The sequence below is a fragment of the Pimephales promelas genome, chromosome 18 (assembly GCF_988280905.1).
Source record: "Pimephales promelas chromosome 18, fPimPro1.hap1.1, whole genome shotgun sequence".
NCBI lineage: Eukaryota > Metazoa > Chordata > Actinopteri > Cypriniformes > Leuciscidae > Pimephales > Pimephales promelas.
Genome location: NC_142786.1, coordinates 25,246,967 through 25,267,713, shown reverse-complemented (window position 1 = coordinate 25,267,713; position 20,747 = coordinate 25,246,967). Strand labels below are relative to the sequence as shown.

The following is a 20,747-nucleotide window of genomic DNA, read 5'->3' as shown; positions in this document are numbered from 1 at the left end:
AAGACTCAGCTAACTCTATTTATAATCCACCCAAAAACGTAAATTCTGTATTATGTCGAAAGATCCAAAAAGGGTCTTAAAGGCATAGTAGAATGCAAGTCTTGTGAAGAGACACAAGGGCTTTGTATGATGAACAGATTTACAATGACCAACATGCCCTAGTAAACATGAAATGTGTGCGTGACATGCGAGAATAACATGAGAGTGAATAAATGGAGAGAATTAAAATATTTGAATGAACTAACTTTTAATTTTGGGAATGGCCATTTTGACATGCTATGCGATTATAACTGACTGCATTGATCAAATGAAGCACATACGCGCTGGAGCGGCACTCATAGTGAAAGCGCAAACATTATTTAAATCACCACATCGCATTTAGTTTAAGTAGTATGGATACGTAATGTGTTTTAGATGGTTTACTCTTATCATGTTAGTGCTTTAATAGTGGGAGAGGTGGGTCATAGCGAGCACTGGGAGAGCCTGTGTGTGTGGCTTGTCTGTGTAAGAGATCCAGTGAATGTCTCCATTGAAAGCGTGAGTGTACTGCATCAGAAAAAGAAAAAAAAAAGAAGATTACAGAGTGGCAGTGATAGTACTACACTACTAATATATATATATATATGAAGAGTTCAGATGCAAAAGCCTCTAAGTGGCTTTTAAATTTTACATTTTCTTCTAGAATGATCATTTTTATCAAGCTCCTATATTTAAGTTCAGTAATTTCACTTAAATGGCAATGAAGATTACCTATGAATTGTCATTTAAGTGAAATTACTGATATATATATATATATATATATATATATATATATATATATATAACCTTTAAAGGAGCATTTCACCCATTTCAACATTTTTGAATCTTTGTTGAAAGTAGATCATATTATGTAGTCAAAATGTAAAAAAGAATGTTTGAATTTGGTGCCCTCTTGACTGAGAAAAGACAGAAAATAACCGAAGCGTGCATTTGTATGAAAGACTACAACACCCACAATGCACCACATTGCACAGCTCCGCAAGCCACACCCACTAATCCGGAACTGCGCACACATAAGAGAAATCATTCTTTCGTCAACAAGGCTAACGCCAGCTGCCACCAGAGTTTGAAATTCAAATTCATTCATTTAAAAATTTCTAGTTAGTTGGCTGTGCAGCAGGACGAGAGACGTGAAAATTCCGTCATTATCATACTTCCTATCTCCAAAGTGCTTGTTAGCTTTTAAAAAATAAGATGGCGGATATTGATTTCAGTTTCTGCAAGTGAAGTCCCACCCACTTATCTGTAATTGGCCTGTAGGGTGAGTGGGTCCCACACCCTTGAATACTAATGAGCTAATGTTTGTAGTCTCTACACTTTTCAATGAAATGTGACTTCCTGCTTATTATGATGCAAAATGACCATTTTTATGTCATAATAAGCAGGAAATAAAACACTTACATCCTTATTTCTCCCATCTCAGGGGAAAATAAGGGAATAAACCATGACAAAAATATGACTGGGTTTCTAAAGATACAAAGCTTAATGCAAATGGGGGAAGTGTCCCTTTAATTGTTAATCCTGGTAAAGCCAAACATCTGATTTTTTACCAGTAAAAAAGGGTGTACATTATAGTCAGTGAAAGTGCAAGCATATTTGCAGCTTCAGAATCATGAATATGTTTATTCTGGTGTCCACCAAGTCCACCACCCATGTGTCCATACCAAATTTAGCATTTTAATCAGTAGTGTATTTTGTGAACGTTTTACCCTTTCTTTCAAATTTCCATTTCACCCCAAAGCGCAACCCTACTCCAGACATCCATCTATGAACCTGAGCGCTTTAATCATTTTGCATAACAAACACATCGACGACCCACCATAAGCAGCATCAGACAAATTGATGCATGCAAAGAAACACTTGATCAGAAAATATAAAACATAATCAACATGAAACATGCAGATCTACATGCAGAAACATGCAGATCTAGATGACTGAAAGTTCCCAGAGGCCTCGATTCACCTGCCATCAGTCTATAATTTCAATTAGACAATTAATCTAATTAGTGCAGATTAATTCTCCTTGCTGCCTCTCTGAAGCGAGCATTAATATTGCTGCTTTTTTGGGTCATAAAGCTCTCACATCAAAAGAAATATGACGAGAAGCCAGCATGGAAGCGAGAGGAAATATGTTTATGGATTCTCAGTCTTTAAATTGACCGTGCATATTAATGCAATTAGCCTATAAAATGAGATAAAAGTCTGCTTTTATGGCACGCATGCTAGTGCAAGAGTCCACTTTACATAATTACAGGGTTTGCCCGAAAGATGAGGGATTGAACCCGTTCCCGGTAGAGAACTGACTTGAGACAAAGAGAGAAGATTAAAACGTGATTCTTACCTTCGTACACTGCTTTGAAGCCCTGGCCACTTACAGCGTAGTCTGACAGCAGCCATAGTGTAAGTCTGGGTCCTGTGCTGACTATAGGGGCAGGAAGTTGAAACCCCGTCAACCTAAAACGCAGAGAAGGAACAAAGCTCACGTTAACCAACAGTATTGTTATACAACAACAAACGACCGCTGGAGCTTGGCAGCTGCAAATGTTTGAGTGCCAAACTGACTGCTAAATCTCAATTTCCAGCTTTAGCGGAAAATAAAAACCTTTGAAAGCTGTTTACTGTGGTGTAAAAGGCTAACTAGGACAGCACAGGTGATAAGTGAGGGAATTCTGCACAGAACAGGCCACCAGAGACAGCATGGCTCATGCACCAATCATCAGAATGGTAGCTAATAAACGCTTTACAGACCTATCAAAATCACAATCAATAGAGCAGGTAAAGAAGCTTATTTCACAGGTCAGAGGTTACAGATGTAAGCTATTACCTCTGCTTTCAGCAGTATGCATGCCAATGGCGTGAAACTATCTATTAATTGATTCTAAAATAAACTTCACACATTCAGCGACTTAAAAGAAACAGGTCTATGATGAGCATAATTTCAATTTCTGTATTAAATTTTGATTTCACTTTATTTGATTATTTTCGGGGGAATCAAGTTGCAAATGCCTATGATGGCCAGTATTTAAGCCACACAAGTTTTATCTATTCATATTTGCATTTGATTTATAAATAAAAGGACATTACTATGGTTTGGTTTAAGATCTTTATTTGGCAGTGCACAGGCTTAGTTATTTGACTTAAAGGAATACTCCACTTTTTTTTGGAAATAGGCTCATTTTACAACTCCCCCAGAGTTAAACTGTTGAGTTTTACCTTTTTTGAATCCATTCAAACAAAAAAAAAAGAAATTAAATATCTATATATCCCCCTTCATCAGCTATTTACTCCTCGACAGCGATGCCATAGAAATATACAGAGCGACCGCAAAAACGAAAGTTCAAAGACAATATTCTAAAGATGACGGCGCCCACGTTTCTCTGCTGCATAAGTTCAATAATATAGAGATGATTTGAAGAATTTTTGACAAGGCAAGGTTATTTATTATTATTTTTTTATTTTTATTTTTTAATTGCGATTTCCTAAAAATATAATGTTTAATAATTAATAAAAAATAAAAAAAAAAACTTGAAATTTTATTTTAAAGCATTAAATTGTTTCAAATAGGAAGGTATGAAGACAATATATTATCCGTTTTTCCTTGATGGTTACTCCACATTAAATTGAAAACCACATGAAACATCATGTTATCCTGGAAACTCATGTAAATGACTGAACCATGCACATAAATAATATTGTAACATACTGTATATAGGGCTAGGCGGTATGAGGATATGTACCGTTACCGAGATAATGTGAAAATGTCAACCGTAACAGTTTTTTTTTTTTTTTACTACTTTTTTGTATGTGGTTAACTCAGTCCAGTGTGCGTGAAACTGAGCCACTGAGATTTGTCTGCTTGTTAAAGCGAAATAATCCTGAAATTACTAAATATGCCACGCGGGTTTTATATTTTTCCTATTTCAAACAATTGGCCACTGAACCAGTTGATAAAATCTGTGATTACAACTTGACATTCAAATTAACCATTGCATTTTACTGATGCAAAAGACGCGCGCGTGCACACACACTGCTGTTCGGTTTTCATACCGCTGCTCTTCTTCTAGTCACTTCTAAACTTGATGAACTTGACACAACTGAACTTCTCTTGATCAAAGCTCCAGGTGACAGGTTGCCAGATATCACAAAAAGTGATAAAAAAAAGTGTTTTTTACCTTTAAAAATGCAGTATAATAAGCAGAAATGGCACAAATGTATCGGGGAACACGTTTAAACATAAATAGTATTAGCCTACTCTCCTACAAAATTAAAAGGAAGTAACTAATTTATTATGAATAGAATAGTTCAATATAAAATATTTAGATATTATAAATATTATATTGATGAAAGCAATGAAAAATAAAAAAATATATTCAGCAACAATTTAAAATCCAATTGCACACGAGTTGTAATATAAATCAGTTGTGAGAAGTTCATCTTAAAGTTGATGAGTGTGTTTTGTTTACTATATTTAGCCATCAAAATAGTTTACCAAAGAAATAATTTACCAAAAAAAAAAGAAAAAAAACAAGAAAAAAAAACAAAACAAAAAAAACAAGTTGAAGTACTTTTCATTTCTAAAGTATTTGGGTTTATTTGTTATGCAAAGCCCTTTTTGTGGATTTTTAAAGAATAATTACATATATAAACTACTATATAGTGAAATGTATCGTTACCGTGAAATAAAACTAGTCATACTGTAAAACACAATTTTGGTCATACCGCCCACCCCTAGCTTGCATGTAGGAAAATAAGAACATTTGTTTTCTCTGCAAGGTACCCTTCATCAATGCAATGTACTTCATGGAGAAATCCGTAGTATACTGTATGAAGGCATCCTAGGTCTATTTTTTTATTATTTCTTTTTAGATTAGTACAAAACGGAGCCTCCAGCAGCCAGGTGTGCTTGACAACTGCGTGTAATATGTGCTCGCATTTCCCCACAGCACCACTATGACCCATATCGTCCTCCAGGGTGTCAGCAGAGCAGGATGTTAAACCGTGTGATGCAGCTTTAGCTACAGGCAATGCTCTGAGCGTTCATGTTCCAGGGCTCGCATCAGTTTGCCTTTTCAGTCAGATCCCAGAGCTGTCATCTAATCTCCATCAGCCCGAACACACCAAACAGTCACCTGACTGCGGCCTAAGCCATTTCTTAGTTAGAGATCAACAAATTGAGCTAAACTGTAGGCACTAGGTATCTCGAAAGACAAATCCATTCATTATCAAAAAGCCATTGTTCAAAGTGATAACACTCATTGTCTGATTTTCTCAAACAGACCAATGTTTTGTTGCTATCCTGACATCCTGAAAAAGATCTTGGCAAAATTGTTTAACAGTTTCCAAAATTGATAATGAAAAAAAAAGCTACTTGGCATCAAATCAGCATATTAGAATTTTTTTAAAGAATTGTCTCATGCTCACCATGTCCGTATTTATTTAATCAAAAATATAAATATACTAAAACATTACTATTGTAAAGTATTATTAAAAATGAAGTGTATATATATATATATATATATATATATATATATGATACATACGATACAACTCTTTAAAAAATCATAAAAAAAAAAAAAAACATTTAAATTGTCATTATTTCCTCACCCTCATGACATTCCAAAACCACATGCTGGTATTTTTTAATTATGGAAGATGACGTAAACATTTTCCCAAAATAATTACACATGACTTTACATGAAACAACAGTTGGGTAAACAACTCAAAATGCAGCCTAGTTCTGGTTTGCCCATGAAGATTTTGTCAAACAGGAGTTCATCAGTGAAGATCATCTCTAGGCAGAGAAGGTAAGAAAGAGGCACTATCATGAAACCACAACAGATGAACTGCAGACTACCCAAATAAGCGATGGGGTGTGCTGAGGCTAGACCCAGCCTCCATTAGGAGACATTTCCACATGGAGGAGCACTGCAGCATCCAGTCCAAATTCTCTATTAGAAAAAAAGAGCACTTCCCTATCCAATTATCCCAAGTGCTTCTGTAGGAAGAGAGCAGGGACACTGGAGAAGGAAGAGGAAAGAGAAAAAATACACCACTGGAGAAGGAGAACAGGTGGTGGTTTACAGAGTTCATTGAAGAGGGAGGAATAACAGATTGAACTTCGAGGCGCGTATATGCGCTGCAGTGTTTTTCTGATCGTGATAGCGCTAAGGGTGCGCGATATCATGATTTTAGATAGTGAATGATTAAAATGTCTCCCTGATCTGCTTTTGAAGAGAGAGAATAGTATCGTGCTACAATGCACATGATATCAGCTGCAGTTCAGATGCCTCCATCTGAAATTACAGTTCAACGCTACGTATGTTCGCATCACATGTTTAGCAATGCAGCGGTGGGGTTACATTGACGTGACATTGCAGTTTTTCGACATCATGAATGCTTTAGGTCTTGATACCAGCCTAATAAACCTGCTGCCGTCTCCGTGTCATAAAAGGGACACCAGGCAGGAATGCTGTTTTTGTCAAACAGCGACTCCTAGAGTAACTGTGGAGTACTTGTTTTTAACGTTACTGTCGTAAATACGACTCATGGAGAGCGTGACGTGTTACATAGTATACAATAGTACATTGTGTTTAATTTGTCATTTAATGAGATCTAATATATGTTGTTATTGGTGAGAATTTTCACATGATTAAATAAATATCCCCATGAACTACAGGTTCTGGGTTCTTCTAATCCCTACTAATAGTATAGTTTATTTTCCTCATCAAAACCGATTGTTTATTAGTGGCTGTATTTCAAGCAGGGACGTGTTTTTTTTTGTGCATTGGGTTTTGTGATTTCACCGTATTGAGTCTCTCAGTCCCAGCAACGGTCGATACACCCACCATTCAACCCAAAGGAAGTAATATAACCATTTCAATAACACTGAAGCTGTTAAATTAAGCTAAAATAACTGCATAGTGTTAGCCTGACTTTGTCAAACTCATATTCAAGAGAGAATATGAGTCTGAAACTCCTCCATTGGGTTTTGATTATGAGGCGTGTCATAACCGAACCAGGAAAAAAAAAAAAAAAAAAAAAAAAACAACAACTCTGCACTCAATTGGATAGTCGGTAGACCTACAACCAATCAGAGCAACGCAGTAAGTCAACTCCTTTGCATAGCGCAGTTTTCAAATACAGAACATAGCCTAACTTTATTTATTTTAGAAGTTAAATAATGAGTGTTGCTTCTTTTACTTACTTCTCCATGAGTGCCACCAAAGGAGAAACCACAACGACCACAGGCTTTTCATTACCTCCCATCTTCTTAGCGACCGTCAGAGCCAGCTGATAAGTTACACTTTTCCCGAATCATGTAGGAAGGATGCCAAAAATTAAAATGAATCTATTAAAATGAATGCGCTGTCAATTTATTTTACATCTCAATTCTCCAGCTGCAGTCATCTTTGACGAGCACTCTTTGATAACGTGATGATTACGTCCCTGTCATTTTTTGAATGATCATAATAACTCCTCAATGGATCGAGTCCAGACCGAACTTCCCGACCAAAAAATGTTGTGGGAGGAGTTCGGGCTGGCATCCAGGCTAGCATAGTGTCCCTTTAATGTTGATCAAAAAACAAAACACAAAGAGAAAATCACTCATTGCTCTTGACTGAATAACTCAAGTCGTTTGAACCTTTCTGGATCCACCATCAAATTGATAAGTTTAATTATATCAAGTGCTGTGAGAAAAGGCTATAAATCTCCACCTCCAACATCCTCAGTTGCAATATACCCTACTAGCCGAGACTTTTCTTTGTGTACAGATGTGACGTAATAACTCAATAAAGCCTACTAGCCGAGACTCTTCTTTATGTGTGCAGATGTGACGTAATGATGCAGACATACTTGAATTTCCCGCTGACATCTACCAGTATTACTGTAATTTAAAACATTTTTACAAGCTTATGGACTGCAGCTTTAATGGTCTAAATGGTCTCTCATGCTTTTTTTTTTTTTTTTTTTTTTTTTTTTTTTTTTTTTGTTACCTTGCTAGGCTTTTTTTTTTTTAAGAGAGAAATTGATTTGGCTATACTGCCACAGTGATTCACAAAATAGTTGTAAAACCAAGATAAGAATCATGATAAGATTATGGATCACAATCCTGTCTGAAAAAAAATATATTTTTTTAATATTTTCGCCATATCGCTTACCCCAAGTGTGTGCGTATAGTGGTTTATGCATGGTTGAAATGCGAGTATCAGTATGAGTGTGTTCTAAAAATGTGTGTGTGTGTGTGTGTGTGTGTGTTATGATGAGGGTGTCACTGTAGAAATTCCCCTGATTAAAGCCATCCGTAAACACCCCACCCGCCCTCCTCCAGCCTTCAGGAGCTCCAAGCACAGGCTGATTTACTGAGTCCTGCACTGCTTCATAATAAAATGTGATTAAATGGAATGTCAGGCTGTGAATAATGAACCTCGCCGTCCAACCACTGTCACCACACATCAGAGTGGCTACCAGTGCTCAGCGTCCCACCACTCTACAGTTCTCAGCACTAAACTATAACTGGGGTTAACACTAAACTGGCCACATTAGCATAGTTGGCACAATCTGGATTTCACACATGGCTTTGCTCCAATAGTAATGGAAGCAGATACTGTATCAGCACAGCATGTTCCAAGGAAACGAAAGCAAGCATGCCAATGTGAACTGCATATATTCCATTTGGATTTTACATTTTACAGACATTGGCTCTTATGCTTAAGCTGAAAAGAATAGCATTTATTGAAATACATCTTTGATAACTTTTAATGCATCCTTGCTAAATAAAAAATAATTTGATAAAAAAAAAAAAAGACTGCATCAGCAGCGCATTGCCAGGTTCGTAGGATCGCGAAACTCCGAGATCCTAGTAGCGAATCAGTTTCTAAAATTGTTGTCTCCGTTTCTGAGAAAATTAATTTTATTAAAGTTTTGCCGCTATAAACTTAGCCTGCAGAATGCTCTATGCAGAAGTAAAGAAGCTGGCTGAGATCCTATCGGACATACTTCAGCAGGGTTTGTGCATAGAGCCTATTACCGTCCGAATATGTATATATCCAAATATTTAGTACATTTAAAAGGTCAATGAAAAGTCAAAACTTAAACTTTAAAATTAAACCAAAAACGTATTGCAACAACTAAAAGCAATATGTGTGACTTGCATTTTCCCTACCAAACAGCTAGACGGAGCACAACTGAATGGTGGGGTTGTGCGAGGTGTTCCTAAAGTTGAGACACTTTGAATTAGACTCTGTGTCTTCCAAACGCTAATGTAACAAGATGCTAAAACAACAAATGCAACCCAAACCACCTGCTTGCGCTTTGAATAAGAATAGTGAAAGGCCAGCCTGCTTTAAAGGATGAAGGTGGGAATCGCTGAGCCAGCCATATTCCAGCAGGAAGAAGGACACCCTGGAGAGAGGAAATAAAGAGAGGGGAAAACGGATGCAGGGCCAGGATTCTGACAGGCAAGCAGAGTGAAAACATCAGGGGATAAATTATAGAGAAAGTGCAAAGGTGAGTGAGGAATATGCTTTGCGTGCATGCATCTATCAATCATATGACATATTCCGGTTTAAATGTGATCTGAAGTGAATAAATCGACAGCTTGTTTCTTTGGGGGTGGTCGGAAATCTGCAAGCTCATCGAAAGCTATAAGTGAAATGTCCATCAATAATTGGGTTCTTTTGTACAATGTGAGTGAGGATCTCTCCGTCCTGACAGAACAGAGTCCACCTGTAGGCCAGAGGTATGAGGTGTGGTGAACTGGATTGATGGTGCTCTCAGCGCAGACTGCTGCGTCCAACACAATCACTGCCGTAACTCTCTTGTCTTCAAGGACTCGGAGCATTCCTGGGTGGCAGCAGTTATGCACCCACTGGAGCGCCTCGGAGAGGCTAACGTCCAGAGTAAAAGCTGTCCAATTATCCACTCCTGCCATTATTTCCAACCTTCATAAATACACGCTTCTCCATTCCACCTACCCACACACATTTCCACTCAAACACCTCTCGCCCAGCCACCAGAGCTATTTTTTGCACTGCTGCCATGATGGGAAGATAGTGCAAGTCTATCATGGCTCGTAATATGTATGATGAGAGGTTTAGTGCTTGAGACTGGATTACAGTAACGTATCTGACTTAAGAGTACACACAGAATGGAAAGCAACAACACACGCCAACCGAGGCTCCGGCCATCTGCTAGAAACATCTGTGAGGAACTGCATTACTGCTTCGTACAAGATCCTATCCATACTTTCTCAATGCCAGTTTGAGTACAGTGAGCGCTGTCTGATATCTTGTAGTAGCAAATCAGAAAGATCTTTTTAACCAGCTAACACTATGCTATGCTAGCAAGCTAAGCTGTTAGCTTGCCAACTGAAGACTACATGAAAAAAAAAAAATGAAAAAAAAGGAGATGTAATTTTACCATTTTTGACTTTGGTAATATACTGTAACGTAATTTAAAAGTCATTTATTCCCATTCAGATAATTTCTAATAAGGCATGGGATATAGTACCATTAATAAATAGAGTGCCATTCTTTTTTCTTTTTTTTTTAGGTCCAAGGGGTATACTCTGGGCTTTCTAAGACATAAATCACAATTGAGAGAATCCAGAATGGAATACCTCTTTTTGATCTCATGTTATGTGTGATGAATCACCTGCAGCATTGGGAGTGAAAGATATCTAGAAAGGTCTGTACTGCGTAAAGTCCTCAAATCAAATATCATCTCCATGGTGATACCTCATTAGTCTGTTCGGTTTGGTTTCAGTTCATGTCAGCGCAAACAATGTCAGCACAAATAGCACCTATTGGTTTAAAATATTGTGGAAGTTAGCCTTAATATTACTGTACATATTTGTATTGTAATCCTTGAGCACATATGAATAGTTATACAGTTTTCACGTTAAAATCTACTGATACAATTTTGCTCTTTCTCAGTTGCTTGGTTGGCACATGCACCATTAAAGTCTCATAAGTAAACAAACACAAATAAGTAAAAGTAAATGACTGAAATCAAGATAAACTAATACATTTAAAAATAATATTTTTTGTGGCGAAGTTTAGAGTGTGTTATTTGTATTTATTTATTATTATTATTTATTTATTTATTTATTTATTTATTTATTTATTTATTTATTTATTTATTTATTTATTTATTCAAATTTTCTTTGTCATGGTTTTGATCTTCTGCTTGTCTCCCTGGATTTCGTGTCTTGGACTCTGTTATTGTCTTGATTGTCTTGCGGTTTTGACCTTATTCCTGTTATATGGAATACAATTGTGGATTACCCCCAAATAAAGCTGCGTTTGGATCTTCAACAAGTATTGGACCAGTGGTGTAACAGTACTACATAAATATAACAAATTATTATTATTATTATTATAAAAACACCATTTATATAAATAAAAACATAAATAAGTAAATAAATAAAATCATAAATGCATAAAAGCCAATATTGTAAATAAAAGCTTAAATAAATAAAATCATAAATAAACAAATACAAATATTTGTAAAAAAAAACATCAAATAATACAAATTAAGTAAATAAAATCATAAATAAATAAAAAAAAACATAAATAAACAAATAGCCACTGACGGAACATCTAGTCTACCACGTAATGAACTGTTTGTGATAACTGTCTGTTAAAAAGCCAAAGCACAGGAAGTCCCACACTCAGACTTCTTGTGCCCTCCTACTATCCCCACAGCACAAAAACTATAAGAGATGGGAGCACAAAGAGCTCTTCCCATTTACTTCTAATTTCAATCTACATCTCAAACAATTAGGCCATTATTTCCGTTTAGCCAACATTTCAACGAACAATGTGCTTAGTCATTTATCCTGAAACTCATTCAGAGGTTCTTGAAGTCACATCTCAGCCACCTGCTTTTCAGAGTTTCGTCTTTTAAATGCTACTTAATTTCAGACTTTGAATGCATATACCAAACCATTAAAAAAAAAAAGAGAGAATATAAAACAAAGAGGTGCTAATACTGAAGGGGAGTGAGGTTGAGCAAGAAGACAAATAGTAGCACAGGCTAAATTATTCAGAGTGGAGAAGCAGTGATATAATACTGTGCTGATCAGGCAGAAGAATTTTAGGGCCATAAAAAGCCCTGAAAAAAAAGGGGGACGGAAAGATGAGTTATCGATGGGTGAGCACAGTGGCAAAACTCATCAGTAGGGGATAAATGGTCCTAAATGGCTGTGGAGCTTTTAAACATTGCAGCTATAATGACCATCTGCACTCCCCCATCACACACCCTGCTCTGGGCACTAGTCAAAAATATGCACACAATACTGATAACCATTATGACCAAAATACCCATATTCCCTTCAGCCCATCTTCTATGGCATTTGTTACATTCATCAAGTGTTTCCAAACAACCTTTTCCCTTGCTATGCCTCTTAGCTACAGTCCGGCATTTTCCCTCTTTGTCGCCATCTCTGTTCGAAATCTGCAATTGCAGGCATTAGTGCAATTATCAACTTTATGCGAGTTGCTCGACACTCTCGACACAGCACAGCGCGGATTAACAAAATGTTTGAGGAGACTGTGAGGCTGTCAGTCACCATGCCGGTGTGGATACTGTCAATCCCAATCACAGATTATTCTTTTTGGAAGTATGACTAACATAAAAAATTGTCACCAGAAAATCTCCTCTGAACTAATATGAAACATCGACTTTTGTTCTGGTTCTGACATTGCAGTAAATCATGCTGATTAAATCTAACAATCACTTGTTATACAAATTATACTTTGTTCTCAAATTTGTAATGTTAACAACGTAAACATTGCGTGACTACATGTATTGTCCTCTTGATATTATCCTTGTTTTCGCATGGGTCCGGTAGCAATCTCTTTTTTTTTCTTCTGTACGTTAGCCACTCCAAAGTCCGAACAAAGTCTTTTGCATTTTTACATTGGGTGAATCTGTTGTCACTGGTGATTGTCGTATAAACCTTTCTGGATCCGCCATGAAATTGATAAGTTTAATTATATCAAGTGCTGTGAGAAAAGGCTATAAATCTCCACCTCCAACATCCTCACTCGTAATATAGCCTACTAGCCGAGACTCTTCTTTATGTGTACAGATGTGACGTATAATGACTTAGCCTACTAGCCGAGACTATTCTTTATGTGTACAGATGTGACGTAATGACTCAATATAGCCTACTAGCCGAGACTCTTCTTTATGTGTACAGATGTGACGTATAATGACTTAGCCTACTAGCCGAGACTATTCTTTATGTGTACAGATGTGACGTAATGACTCAATATAGCCTACTAGCCGAGACTCTTCTTTATGTGTATAGATTTGACGTAATGACTCAATTTAGCCTACTAGCCGAGACTCTTCTTTATGTGTACAGATGTGACGTAATGACTCAATATAGTCTACTAAACCAGACTCACTTACTGCTTTGAATCGACCTAAGGCAAGCAGATAGTTTTAAACACTGGCTGGTTATGTACTTGCTCAAATATGTATTTTGGACAATTTTAACCCCTCAAAAAAGTTACGGACAGCAGCTTTAAGCATACAGTAAATTACCACATATGCTCTACACAAAAACCCATCAAGACAAAATAATAAACCTGTTGAGGCCAGGGTTGACGGACGGAAAGCCATGACATTGTTTTGCTTAATCCGTGTAACAGTTTGGGATTTGAAAACGTGTTTCATTTCACACTCTTTGACTGATGATGGGGAGCAAATTCGAGTAAATGGCATGACACTTATTACCACAAGAGCTTACACCTCACAGTCATCACAGGCCTTAGAAAACCGCACAGTTCGGTAATCTCCATAGACAGAGAATGAAGTGACGTTGGTCCTGCTGAACTCACAATTGATTCCAATGGAGTTTGATGTTAGCTGGTGGCTAAGCTAACGGTGTGGTAGTCTAAAAGCTTAAAACCACAAGGACCATGCAAATACTGGGTAAAATACAATATTTTAAAGGAGATTACCAGACCAATGTTGGTGCTAGGCCTGTCGCGATAATCAGTAAATCAATTAACGCATGATAAAAATGAGCTCGATAATTTTTCGGGCCACAATAATTGTATCGAGAGATATGAGGCTGTTGTGCAGGTTTCGCTTAACACAGTCTCATCCAAAGACGTCAACTAACTGACAGTTTTGACCATACATCAACATCTGCCATTTTAGGGTACCCTTTAACGTCAGTTAGATGACGATCCTGGGGCGTCATCCAACTGACACTTTACCTTTAACGTCAGTTAGATGACGCAGGTAGATTTAGGTCTGGGGTAGGGTTAGGATTAGATAGTCATCTAACAACGTTAAAGGAATTATTAACTTCAGAATTATTGCCCTGATTGTCAAAATGGGGATTTTCAATCCTTTAGCCATTTTCTTACAGCCACTTTCTATTTTGCGATGTTCAACAATCTTTTGATGCACATCAGAACTATATTCTTTGGTTTTATTCATTGTGAAGGATGGTTAAGGGAATTTGGCCTTTGCGTTTCCTCGTATTAAAACTCCTGTGAAACGAGAAGTCGTAGCTAGATAATTTCATGTTCCTAGCCACCCTGGTGTGCTAAAAAACGTAAATATTAATGGGAATATACTTCATAGATATTTTACTTGTAAAAAAAAAAAATATATATATTTTTGTGTGGCCAATATTTGTGGCCAACATGTTTTGAAAAAAAAAAAAAAATCATAATGTAATCACTGAATTACTGTATTTTAGGGGGAATAATCCCTGGAATCTTGGTATATAAGGTCTGGGATGTTAATATGTACATTATTAATTCTGTTTTAATTTAGGAGCTGTAAATGTAAACAAAATTGTAAAAAAAAAAAAAAGTACATGTATTCATTGATTAAACTCACTATGACACTGGATTATTTGTTTTGGTTGAATGTAAAAGTATACATTTTAGGATAACATAATTGTTTGACAAAATGAAGACTGCTAGCCTTATTCAACTAAATGGCAAACTTGTTTATTAAAATAAATTGTTACATAAATCCAACGTAACCCAGTTAAAAAAAAAAAAAAAAAAAAATTAAAGCCAACATATCATTAAAGTGTATTTGAAGAATAAATATAAACACTCACAAAGGTATTTAAGCACTACTACAGTAGTACAGTCACATTCTTGCTCTTGGCAAAGTAACTAGACTAATACTGATGGCAGATACTTATTTCTACTCGCATGATAAACAAAGAGTGATGAATAAGAAGTAATGTTCTTTAAAAAAAAAACAAACAGGCTGATTAGCTGAAAGAATAACAAATCAATCAAAATCCATCATTCTGAGCAGGTCTATACCGATAATCAGAGCATCACAAATGAATCCATATTTCCAGCCAACTGTTTGCAATTACATTTTTAATTGGATATTGAGACCCAGATGGAGGAAGGAAAGGGTGTCGAAGACCTTCTCCCCAGTTATTTATCTTTATTCTCTGGGATATTTTCTTTGGTTTCCCCTTTCCCTCTTTTGCTTCTTCCCTTAGATGCCCGTCCGCTTTTCCTACACATTCCTTTTTTATCTTTTTATTTCCTCCCCTCTCTCTCTTACATACTCACTCAGCCCTACAGACTCAGAGATTAATTATTCAAATGTTATCTTCATTGCTGAAGTGTTAGGAAGGAGGCTCAAGGCTTCAGCCGCTACCTAATCCTGACTCTTTCAAAAAGCATTCAGCCTTGGAGGCCACGGACAAAATTGCATTATTTGTACATCAGTTTATTTTATTGTTATTTCCTCTTCACAGTCTCCAACAGCAGTGTGTCTAAATTCTAATAAACTCCAAAACAAGGTTTAGCCACTGATTTGATTAGATGCAAAAGGGCATCGGGAACACATTGACCGTTGCTGAGAGACTCCCTCAATCTCACTTTCATGCTCTGTTCCTTCCTCTTTCCATCTCTCTCTCTCTTTCCCTTCCCCATTACCTTTCCTCTCAGCCTGACTACATATGGATCTGTTGTTATTTGTCTTTGTCTCTCTATCCACCCTCTTCGTCCACACTATTTTTTGCTGCTCGTAGACAGGTGGAAAACAATCTGTCACTCTTGGAGCTTGTGGAAGCAATACGCATAGCTAGGGGATCCATGTGTCCACTCCATTAGGAGGACCTTGGCGGATCCATATTTAGACATGTTCTCCAGAGGTGCCAAGCACCTTCATATTTACATTCTAGAGGAGATGAACCGTTCACTGACATGCTGACTCACCACTGCAATTTGACAAGTACTTTAATTAAATGAGTTAATTGAAGCCACTTCCTCCCAGCTCTTAAAGACCATGAAGTAGTAACCGCTCCCTCCTCCCCCAATACTCATCTCCATCTCCTCAGCTTCACTGTATTGGCTTATCGACATCAAACAGCCGCTTTGTGCTACAGAAACAAAACAATACCGAACATTAAGCAGGATAAATTGACACTTAAGGTAAATGAGGGAATGAGATGTTTCAGAGAGAGTCTATACCATTTTAAATGGTTAAGCATCATTTCTTTCCACAACTAGTGGCTGGATAGATGATTCAGTTGTCAGTTACTTAGTTATTTTAATTCCAACCACCAACACAGGAAAAAGAAGAGACTATCCATTCACCAAGTAAACGAAGGTGTTTCTCAATACCAAGGGTGTCACGATTTGACCAAAATTAATTCACAATCTCAAACTAATAATTAAATGAAATCGTCGATGCGTTCACGTCCGGCCGGTGTGCCAAGCAGAAAAAAAAAGAAAAAAAAAAACGTGTGTTGAAGTGCTGTGAGTCTATGGTCAACCTCTTTTAACTTACAGTAGCTACAGCCATTCAAAAGATAGCATGGCAACTGCGCATTCTTATCCTTTAGCATCATATGTGACGCTATATGACAAAAAGGCGAAATACTACGCACATGGCACCCGTTATCGTTAATATAACACGCGCTGTGATGGGTAGGTTTAGGTGTGGGGTAGGGTAGGGTAGTCTCATATTAACGCTAAAGGATTTATGACGCCTTGGGTTCACATGTTATATTAACGATAAAGGGTGCCATGTGCATAGTATTTCGCCGTTTTGTCATATAGCGTCACATATGACGCTACAGAATGAGAACGGGCTGCAACTGCAGATGCAGGAGACCCATCAACAGAACTTGAACCCCCTCCTCTTTCAATGAAGTTGTAGGTGTGGAGGTTTTTTAGATTTCCAGAGAGTTATGTTGAAAACGTTCTCGCTTCATAAAAAGTCACAGTTTGCAGACATCCCAAGTCTCGCGGAGGTTCCGGGAGTCTCCCTTATATTCCCGCACATGTAAAACAGAGCATCCTGATTGTTTACTATTGTTCAGAACATTGGACAACCATGGTTGATTAATATTGCTATTGAAATAAAATTGACATTGATTGGCCGGTTACGGCTTTAAAAATTTTTTTTGTAAAAATCGAGAATCGAACAGTGACCGTAGAATCGAAAATGTAATCGAATCAAGGATTTGGAGAATCGTGACACCCCTAATACCAAGGACGCAAAGTTCCGACACACGTCCTTGGTATTTCGGATTTTCAAAGTACAAACTTCCGAGGATGGAAGGATGGAAGTTCGGTGATTCTTCAAATGGCACAGCAGAGTTCTTGATAACGTCACTCACCTAGCCTCGGCTACTCTGGTTATCTACATGTATATTTACAATAAAACTAAATATGCACACCACCCTGCCTCTTTCATTTCCTTTCATTTTAAAAATCTTAAACGTATTAATAGCCACACAAATGTGGTTCAGGCAATGTACATTGATTATCTTCACTGCATGTACTGTATATTTATAGCAAAACAAACATAAAACAACCACTTTTCGTTTTAATTTTACAAAGTACAACTAGCTCAGGGCCAGTCAGGGGTGACCAATGCCACTAGGTGGAACAAACTGTAATATACACTGTCTGTTATACTATTACTTGGTCTATATACATAACATAAAACAAATAAATATCTTCTGATACGGAACCAAGACATTTAGTTAACATTAGCCGGTACGGAACATTAATATTGGCTTAGTGAGCAATATGGAACTGAGACTTTGTTAGCTGATCTAAATAAATAAAGTCTTAAATTATAAGAGAAATATACTCAAAACTTCTATGGCTATGTTTATCTCATAGCAATACATTTTAAGTGTTTGTTCATTTAAAACCAAGAACCTTCAAGTGCCTTCTGAATCCCATGGGACATAGCACTCTTAACGTCTGGAGGTCATTCGTTTCTGATTAATGGGATTTGGCATTCTGTCCAACAATTACACCACAAACAAATTGGAAGTAAACTAGACTCAATTAACCTTGTTTTAAAAGTCTTTTTCAGATTAATAGAAGCCAGCCATCCTAAGCATTAGCCTCTCATCTCCTAAGCAAAAACCATCTGTTTTGATATACCAGTGTGCTGGAGAGAATAGAGACCAACCATATTTTGAGTACAATAAAAGTCAAAAAGTAACGTTTGAAAAGACATTGAGAAAGAAAACATTGTCTCTTAGTTAGACACACAACCTCACCATCTCAATCAACTATTACAGGCATCTTCTGCAGGTGTCTCATTACGAAGAAACCAGATCAATTAGACTCATTATCACTTCTTCTCCTGAGAACTGCTTCTGTTACTTTTCACGAGGTGCGAGTTTAATTTGTTAACGCGTTTCACACTTGTGGGGTATACTGATGAGAGCAGGGGATTGAGAGGTGTATTAGAGGAATGAATAAAAAAAGATAAATTAACAAATCAGCTGAAGACTGAGGAGATGTGAAATATGCCCCGGCTTATCATAAGCCGCAGGTAAATGTCATTCAGACTTGTGACGTGGCCATAAAGGGTATGTGATTGATATGTTATCTATGAATACTGATTGAAATCAACACTTGAGGCCCTTCTGATATTCTCTGTTTGATGAGAAGAGGCCTTGTTTGTCAGGTTTGTGATGTTATGTACATCGCGGCTTCAAAATTTTAAAGACCCGCCCCCTCCCCAACACCACACATACGATTCAACTATTAGTCGCCTATTGGCAAGACTTGTCGATTCTGATTTGACTATGAAAATCCTTAGTCGGGGACACCTTTAGTGAGACTAATAACCTAATTTCAAGATTAAAAAAAAGTTTTTAAAACAATAAATTCAGCAGAGTGTGTCCCAACATTATATATATATTTATCTGGGATATTAATTTCCCTGTCTACACTGCAGAATAAGTCGTACTACAATATGCATGATCATCTATGGGAATTAGTAAAGATAAACAATGTCAGCTACTGTAGCTAACATGACCTTTTCCCTCTCGTCAGACCAGAGAAATATGATAACTTTGCTGCAGGCTGGAACTATACGGTATTGTATAATGGAGAGGGGAAAAAATACAAGTAATGTTTCTTCCATTTATGGTTCTGCCAATATTACAGCCAACAATAAGTGCTGAGATTTCCATCGAGTATCTGAGGCTTGTGATGAATAAATCACCGGGTGGTGGAAAATGGAGTGGAATATGGAGGGAAGAAAGCCAGTTTCTGCTGAATCGATATTGCAAATATAAGCTAGCTTTTCTCCGTTGCTTGCCCTTGTGTTCTTTATATGCAAATGACCACATAATCCTGACATACAGTATATTACTGAATACTATAAACAAAAATTGCTCAAAAATATGAGTACCACCAAAAAAGAGCAAACATTAAAACTATTCTTCAGTAAGATTAGGATTATAGGATTATTTAAGTTTAAGAAATTTAAGTTTAAAAAAAAAAAATAGTTAACATCATTTAAATAAACAAATTTTTGATTTGTGTCATTTGTATACTTCTTTTAAACTAAAAATAAGAAAGTATACTTTCAGTTTATTTGTTCCCTGTACTTCTCTGAAGTATACTATATGTACTTCTCAGAAATATATTTCAAATTACACTTAAGTGTACTTGACTTATACTGAGAGAAAAGCAAGTATATTTGTCCTGTTCTTGTACTCAATCTTTTGATCCAGAAATACTTAAAAGTATAATTAAGTATTCAAAGTATACTTGTATAAGTATTACAGTAAAAAAGTAAACTACTAGTATACCCATAAATTCACTTGCAGTACACATGAGATACATAATTATGAACTAGTTGTGCACTTACTGTTACACTTATAGTACACTTAAACATATACTTTTATGTACTAAAAGTGGGACAATTTAGTCCCAAGCGGTATTAAAATAGTACACTTACAAGTTTACTACTAGTACATAGTGACATTAGTATACTTACTAGATAATGCACACTTAAAAATATACTTGAACATTACTTAAGTAAGTATACTACATAAAATGAACTTGAAATATACTTCTTTTTCGTAAGGGTAGTTGACGCCTAAGCGTCTCACAAAGCCCCCCTTTTGACACTATCCCTCAGGAATGAAAAATGGAAAAGGTTAGAAGTTCAGTTGATTACTCAATATGTCATGAGACTAGATTTTGATCTTTTTGATATTGTCTAGCCAGCATCTCAGAATTGTTCACTGGTTCCGACACAAACTTCAGAGTACATTTTGTTCAAGTGGTAGAATGTTAGGCCTAAAGGAGAAGTAGGTTAGATGTTAAAATTAAGATATGTTCGATATACTATTAATTAAAAGATCCATCACACTTGCTGCCAAGAAACCAAAAAATATAAAAAGTCAAAGCATATGTACTTGTAAGTTTAATCTTA

The 20,747-nt window shown here is 36.6% G+C and overlaps 1 protein-coding gene across 5 annotated transcripts in view; it reads right to left on the bottom strand.

The window, feature by feature from the left end:
• Positions 1-20,747, bottom strand: part of csmd2 (CUB and Sushi multiple domains 2) — a 410,157-nt gene that overhangs the window by 358,584 nt on the left and 30,826 nt on the right. For all 5 annotated transcript variants that reach the window (XR_016147450.1, XR_016147451.1, XR_016147449.1 and 2 more), the window contains exon 3: positions 2,380-2,492. Coding sequence is in view for 2 of the 5 variants with exons in the window: in XM_089123227.1 (XP_088979353.1) it covers positions 2,380-2,492 (113 nt within the window). In the remaining 3 variants the exon portion in view is untranslated. The remainder of the gene's footprint in view (positions 1-2,379; positions 2,493-20,747) is intronic.